At 55.2% G+C, this 7,669-nt stretch overlaps 2 protein-coding genes across 2 annotated transcripts; one reads left to right on the top strand and one right to left on the bottom strand.

Annotated features, from left to right (window-relative positions):
- Nucleotides 1-1,406: 1,406 nt before the first annotated feature.
- On the top strand, nt 1,407-2,333 carry CTRU02_213578 (FYVE domain-containing protein; the record flags this gene model as incomplete). The annotated part of the gene is made up of 2 exons (XM_036730696.1): nt 1,407-1,871; nt 1,935-2,333. The coding sequence occupies 2 exons, from the start codon at nt 1,407-1,409 to the stop codon at nt 2,331-2,333; spliced, it is 864 nt and encodes a 287-aa protein (XP_036577472.1).
- Nucleotides 2,334-5,624: 3,291 nt separating this feature from the next.
- CTRU02_213577 (GNS1/SUR4 family protein) lies at nt 5,625-7,115 on the bottom strand (the record flags this gene model as incomplete). Its single annotated transcript, XM_036730697.1, has 2 exons — nt 5,625-6,287; nt 6,351-7,115. The coding sequence occupies 2 exons, from the start codon at nt 7,113-7,115 to the stop codon at nt 5,625-5,627; spliced, it is 1,428 nt and encodes a 475-aa protein (XP_036577473.1).
- Between the last annotated feature and the right edge of the window lie 554 nt (nt 7,116-7,669).

The raw sequence follows: 7,669 nt of genomic DNA, 5'->3' as shown, positions 1-7,669 counted from the left end.
TTGGCTTTACTCGGGGCAGGTGGATACTTGGGTGAGAGACACAGAGAGAGAAAAAAGCACTGACTGGGACGCTGGGACTGTTGGACGGGGGCTTCCCTTGTAGGTGAAAGGGCGGTCGCCGTCGCCTCCGCCGCCGCCAACCATCATGGCCGCCGCCGCCTTGCCTCTCTTTCGCTCTCTCTCTCCCTCTCTCTGTTTCTCGGGCTGATACCTCTGTATCTACCCCCCCTGACGCCACTGGGATTTCTGGGCTTTGGCCTTGGGTTGGATCTGGGGAGGGTCTCGCTGAAATTCCGTCGAGGTGATATAGCTGAGGTGGTGGCTTTATCTTTGTTTTTTAATTGCTTGGTTTTGGGATTGACATGCTCATTACACCTTGGCAGGTCGACGTTCGTATCTCTCAAAAGAGAGTTTAAAGGCTTATCTCAGTCGAGGGAGGATTTACGTGGAATGATCGAGGATGAGCCAAGTTGCATCTATCGGTGTGAACATCTTGCTGCACTGCTTGCTCTCTTTCTCTCTCTCTTCCCATCTGCCATAGGGGGTGTGGTGTGCACTCTCCAATCTACCCCCCTCAGCGATAATGATGCCCTGGTATGCAGCGTGTCATGTCCCGTCCACCCCTACCACGCTACCGCGCTACCACACTCCTCTTCCTCTTCCCACCACCCCCCCAAGAGGTGACACTCCCCCTCCTTCCCCAGCGCCTGGCCTTTCCTCTCCGCCTCCCTCCCACTCGGGCAACTCACTCCGGCCAATTGCCGCAGCATTAAAACTAATAGGGAACCCGCTCCCGCAAGCCTCTACCTCATTCACGGCTCGCCCTTAAGGCTCCTTCTCCCACGCCCCCAGTCACTGGTGTCTCGTCCCATTTCATCCCCCAATCGACCGACCACTACTTCACCAAACCCGCTCCCACCTCCCATCGCACGAACGCATTTTATCTTTTGCGACTTGCTTCTTCCTCTCCCTTGGCCTATTTCTTATCTTCACCCAAAGAAACAACAAAAAAGGGAACACACCAACCTGGTTGATCGAGCGCATCTTTTAAAACCTCCACGATAACACCAACACCCTCGACCTGTACTTTTGGACGTTTGCGGCACGCTTGCTTCCAACCCACGGTTCACTTAGACCCGAGTCCTATCCTGAAGCATCCCTCCGATAACACACATACACACGAGACCTAACGCCTCGCCTTCGTTCTTAATCAAACCCCCCCAGCCGCCCGCAACATTCTGCCACGACACGAAAGCTGTTGCATTCCTCAACTACGCGCCTCATTTGGATTACTTTAATCGGTTCTTACCGCTGCCATCCTCGAGACGCTCCATTATCCTCAACTACCCTCAACTAAGCTTACACCGCACAACTTTTACAACCACCTTCACACTGTCTCCGATACAATGGCAACCGAACTCGTAATGCCTGCCCTCATCGACCAGCGTGGGCCCTTCTACGCTCCCCAGCGCCCCGATTTTGGCCACACGAGATCGCAGTCTTTCCAGACGGCGCCCCGTCCCTATGGCCAGCGCGTCTCGCCACTGAGCACTCCCCACGATGGCTCCCCGACCTCGCCCAAGTCGTGCTTGAACGAGTCGGTACGCCCCATCTACATGCCTGCCGTCCTCCGCCCGACCCAGCACCACTCCAAGATGCCCCGGACTCCCAAGGCCGAGGACATGGACGGTGAGGACCTCTTGTGCCTGCGCCGCTCCAACAGCAGCTTCATCAGCTTGCCCGGCTTCAGCGTCATCGGCCAGAAGCTGTCGCGTCGCTCCACTGGCGACAGTGGCAAGGTTATCGACCTTGACCTGGATCCCGATCTGTTCCCCGAGGTCACCGGAGAGCCCACCCGCAAGCACTGGAAGGTAAGTCCCACGACGGCTCACTGCATATTTGACGAGCCTGGAGAACTAACAAACTCTCAACAGCCCGACACCGAGTCCACCATGTGCGACGACCCGACCTGCAAGCGCAACTTCAACACCTTCACCCGTCGTCACCACTGCCGCCGCTGTGGCAACATCTTCTGCGGGCCTCACTCTGCCAACGTCATTCCCCTCGACGAGGGCTGCAACTACAACCCCCGCGGAGCTCTCTCCCGCGCCTGCTTTCACTGCTTCACCGAGTTTAAGGTCTGGAAGAGCCGTAACGGCAGCCGCAGCGGAAGCGACCAGAGCTCCGACTCCCACAGCAGCAGCACCACCACCCCGACGAGCCCCATCGTCGCAAGCCCGGTCGCCCCTTCGACTCCGGGTCTCCTGCCTCCTACCAAGGGCCCCGAGGTTGCGGCCAGTGTCCCTCGCGACTGGAACTGGAGCACCTTTTGAGGGACAGAGAGAGAGACACACAAGACGACAGCGGAAGGCTTACACAAGAATCTTTTGGACGCGAAAACAATAAGCGGATCACGACTGAATGCCTTTAATTTTACGAAGAGCGAATCACAATAGAAATCATAGACATACACACGGCGGCGGAGATTCTCACCAACCACCCCGACGATACCAAACACCAACACACAAGAATACCCACTAATGGACTGCACATACGCGTCACAACCATTACACTCGATCCGCACATAGAAGGCCTTTACAGTTTTGAGTCTGACCGATTCGACTTTGGCCGTGTTTTGCATTTAGCGTGGCGTTTGATGGGACTATCAGGTTTTGCATTTGGCTTGTCTTTATTTGTTTAAACAGTATTGGGATGGCTCGCCACAACATTGGGCTCTAATTTAGCCCTGGCGAGTAAGGAGTTTGACGGCATACCCGATGGAGGTGTCTATACCCCAGATGTGAGGGCCGGGTATTCCGTCTGTTCCCTGACCCTCAACCTTGCGTGGTGGGGGAAGGGGAAACAGGAAAGCGGAATAGGTCGGCCGAACACCTTCATGGATCGGCGTTTTGTATTTAGAGTTGACATCACCGTATTGGTTGATGACATGGAACGATACAGGATGGGGGAAAGAGGAAAGGGGAAACAACCCGGACGGGCTGCGAGCTAACCTTGCTGTGCTCGACGCCGTGGCCAAGTCTCCTCGAGTACCCCCGCATGACAGAAGAAGAATACTATTTGTTGCACGTACAAAGTTCAACCTTGCACGCCTCGCCGTTTTGTGACTGAAGTGATTCTCGCCAGGGACGATGAGAGGCGAAGCCTCTTGGTCGTAGACTTTTGTATGTTGCCCGTGTGTCTGCGATGTCACCATGTCACGATATCCACGATACTCACAACGTCCTACCCCTCGCGCCTCGAAAAGGCCAATGACTCCTCACCGACATGGTTACTTTTTTTTTTTTTTTCTTTTCTTGGGCATCGTCCCAGCATGGCAATCCTTTAGTTTGGGAACGCGAGACACCTCTGTGGATAAACAAGACTGGTTGTGTGGAAGGTGACTTTCACCAGTGTAGTAGTCAGTCAGTCAGCCTGTTCCCTTTTTTTTTCTTCTTTCGTGCCGAAGCTAGCCTAGCGGCTTTCTTACTATCCCCCCCCCCTCCCCCTCCTCTCTCAGCACCGGCGTATTCCGTCCTCGACGGATGGTTTAGACTTGTTTGTTCGCCCCCCCCCCCCCCCCCCCCCCCCCCCCCCGCATATCATTATTGAGCGAATCTGGCGGCGGTAGCGGTGGTTAGTTTGGAGGTTTTTTTTTTTTTTTTTTTGCGTATTACTACCTTTTTATTTTGTATAAGTGGATGTCGATGCGTTTGGTTATTATGATTAGTTTCAAAAAGTCATTTTGGTCTTGGGTACGAGGGCAGCTGTTCGAAGGAGCGCGAAAGAGGGGGGGGGGGGGGGGGGTAAGGTATCATGAAGGCAGGTCAGGTCGGTATGATCCGTCGAGAATGCATGTGCTTTTTCGTAGGTTTATAAGAGCAAAGTCTTATTCTTGGTGTGTGTATGTGTGTGTGTGTGTGTTTGCACATGGGCGGGGTTTTGAAGAACGGGACGGAACGAAACGAAACGGCGTTATGATGAATGAATGACTTGATCCCTTCACCCCTTTTCTTGCTTACTCCAAGCCTAGTAGGAGATGGATGGATGAGTTTGGTGGTGAGCTGTGTGGATTATCATTACACGCTCCGTCTCATTGCCACATCATTATGACTGTACGCCAGACTGTGACTGACGGGGGACATGTGAAAGGGAAGATTGGGGTATGACGAGACTCGGCGGATAGGTAGGTCTCATGGTGTTGATGTCTGCAACGTGGGAAATATTATCCACATACACACACACACACACACTTACACGTCCACTTTTCACGCTCACACTCACTCACATTCCAACACCCAAAGTCAGAGGTCAGAGTCAGAAGTCGGAGTCAGGATGAGGTAGGTAAGCACGCAGACGACACACACACACACACACACACACACACCAACACACCGACTTTCGACGAACGCGGACTATAGCGCAGCCGCTAGCCAACAAACACACCCCCACCCCCTCCTTCCTTCCCCCTTCCCACTCCCCGCACCATCTCATACAGTAAAATGAGTGGAATAGGCCTTCGTGGACACGCATCTTGCAGCGAGGGTATATATAAAGACTGCAGCAAAGTACCTACCTACTTTACAACCCCGCACTCGAACGCCGCACGCGCGCGCGCCCGCGCGGCTGCAGGAAGCCGTAGCGGCAAATCCGTGAGGGAAACCAAACCACATGCCCGTCTGTCTGTCCGTCTGTCCGTCTGTCCGTCTTGATACCCCCCTTCCCTGTGGCGCCCCCGCAAGTTTAAAATGTCGCCGCATCAGTCCGTGTTGTGGCTCAGACGTGTCGGTGACAGTGGGCACGTGTTGCTTCTGTTGCTGCTGGTGCTCGGTGGGTGCGGTAGGTTTGGTGTATGGTATGTCAGTGGTGAAGGATTCAAAGGGTCAGGGTCTGGGCTTTAGCGTTGGCTTTGACATGACAACCGAAGCGCAAGCGTGTCTTTGCATGTCCATCCATCTGCGTGGGGCGTCGAGTCGGAATGTCACCTTGATAACAGTTTCAAGATGGGGTGCGTACGCCGAAGTGTGACTGAATGGAAAATATATATACATGACTGGGCTGTGTCCGGATGACCTCCGGCCATCATCCCGGGATGCGTGATGTGTCGCCGGAGCCCATAGTCCGGATCTCGGAGGATGCCCCCACATTTAACGCACTTTTGTGTCGCCGCTTCCGGGCCGTGTGCTGGTCCCTGTCCTCATCCGGCTGTGGCGTTTTCCCGACATTCTGGTCACTAGACCCAATTCACAGCTGTCGACTCGCCATGGCCACAAACTTATTGGCTCCAAATCAAACATACGACGAACACGGACAAGCGGGACCTCTGCGTGACAAAATTCAGGTTGGGTGACTATGTATATATACTCGTGCCGGGTCGCGCCCGATTTGCCTATGTACCCCTCCCCCAAACGGTGAAATGCAAACAAAGACTCTAGACAGTTACGACTAGATAACGAGCGCTACGGGCGATGCAAATGCTTACCCCAAATGTTTTCCCTGCTCAAAACGCCAGTTAAGTATGACCATGCCGCCTCCTTGGACGCCTCTCTCAGTGCCGTCCCTCCTCCAGTTATCTCGTGTTTCCCATTCCCATTATCACCCGTTCTGCTCCCCATACAAAAATCCACTTAAGCACGGGCCTTGGCCTTTCCGTTGGCGCGGCGGGGGCTGCCCTCCACAGCGTACTCGGCAGAGCCGTTGTAGATCTCGCGGTTGACATCACGAGCCGCATCCCAGCCAGCCTTCTCTGCCAAGGTGACGTTGCTCTCGCGGCGGGCCTTGCCCTTACCCTTGGCCGACTCGGCGCTGCTACGGCGGAGGTAGCTGCGGATGAAGAACATGACGAACAGGTAGGTAAGGGGAGCCAGGTAGAAAACATTGAGCCAGATGGCGAACGTCTCGCCGCTGGTGGTGATGCAGGGCTGAGTGACGTAGACGGTCTCGGCAATGAAACCGGGCTGGGGAGGAGCGGCAGCGGCGACGGACGCGCTGGCAGCCTCCTCAGCAACCTTGGCCGTGGCACCAAAGACCATGTTCTTGAGAGTCTCGAAGGCACCAGCGGCAGCAGTAGCAGTGGCCTCAACAGCGGTGCTGCTGGTGGCGGCCTCAGCTGCAGCCTCGGCGGCCTTCTTGGAAGTGTAGACGGTCACAGGGACGGTGTATGACACAAAGGAGTGGAGCATAGCGTACGAAGCACCGACGAGGAACTGGGTGATCTGGAGGGTGGTGAGGGTTCGCTTGATGGCCATGGGGACGCGGATGTTGAAAGCGGTGATGGTGTAGTAGGTGTACTAGTTCGACTGGTTAGCATCTCTATTGCCCCCAAAAAACAACAAGCGGCGCGCAAAACTTACCATCATGGCGTGAATAAAGGAGTTGACCAAAACGAACATCCAGATGGGGGCAGACATGTAGCGAATACCGGCCCACATGCACATCATGGCACCGGCGTGGTGGTAGGTCTGGAGAGTGGAGCTAAGCTTGCCCTTGGCCAGGATGATGAAGGTATCGAGGACCTCGTAGAACTTGCTCAGATAGAAGATCCAGCCGTAAAAGGCAAGGCCCTCGTTCCAGATTCTGCCAGAAGCGGTACGGCTGGGGCGACCATCGAAACCAAGCGCGGACTGTCCAGTCAAGCTCTGCCAGAAACCAACAGTCTCGTTGTAGACGGTAGCGGAACCGAAGCCGCCGTTGCCGTTGAGCTGGCAGAAGCTATCGGCGGTGGCAGCGAGGCCATTGGGACCGAAGGGGCTCACAACACTCCTGCGCATGCCTCCCAGCATACCCCAGAAAGTCCAGGCCGAGTAGACGGCAAGGAAGACATTGTGCAGGACGACAAAGGCGAAGAAAGGCTTCGTCTTGCTGATGGCCCAGGGCTTGCGGTTAGTGGACCTGTTGTACTTGTTCAACAAGCTGACAGTGACGGCGTAAGTGGCGGCAATGGTGATGGGCACCTTGGGGTCAAGGGCGGCGGAGAAAATGTGGTCAGGAATCTCGAAGGGGGGTGCGGCGGCGATGGATCCGGGCTGGGGTGGGGGGATGGCCATGTGGGCGCCGTCCGGCGGGAAGGTGAAGAGGGAGGCGGGCGGAAGCTCGCTGAGCACGGTGACGCCGGCCATGGTGGGGGGTATTGACCAATTGAGGGCCTCGATTCGATTTCTTACGGTCCCGCTGTTCGCTCGGGCGTTGGGGTTGCTGAATCGCGTTGCAGCAAATGAGAGAGAAGCTCGTTTGCGACGAGGGCAGCTGGGCACACGACAGTCGCAGTGCTAACAGAAAGCTGTTGAGTATAGTTCGACGGTCTAGCAAGTGCTTCTCTGCTTCTCGTAGACGTTTGATACTGAATAATAGGAGCTTCGAGGTCCTCCTTTCAAACAAAATAAGTTGAAACTCTGGCGTATGCAAAGCTTCAAGCTATGAGGCAAAGACAAAGATTTTGTCCGTCGCAAGGGGATGGTGAAGAGAGGAAGACGAGGTGAAGAACAGAGGAGAGAGGAATAAAGAAGAGGAAGAAGCAGAACAGGCGGCAAGGTCAAAGCGAGGGGATCCTCGAGGTCTTAATATGGGGAAAGGGAGGGTGGTGGTTTTCTGGACCAGACGGGGACGGGGACGGGGACGTGGACATGGACGTGGAGTGGATATGCTGTGTAGTACCTAGACTGGCGGCTCCTCC

Source organism: Colletotrichum truncatum, assembly GCF_014235925.2.
Source record: "Colletotrichum truncatum strain CMES1059 chromosome Unknown Contig_0010, whole genome shotgun sequence".
Lineage (NCBI taxonomy): Eukaryota > Fungi > Ascomycota > Sordariomycetes > Glomerellales > Glomerellaceae > Colletotrichum > Colletotrichum truncatum.
Note: the sequence above shows the minus strand (reverse complement) of the source record. Positions and strands in the feature narration are given on the sequence as shown.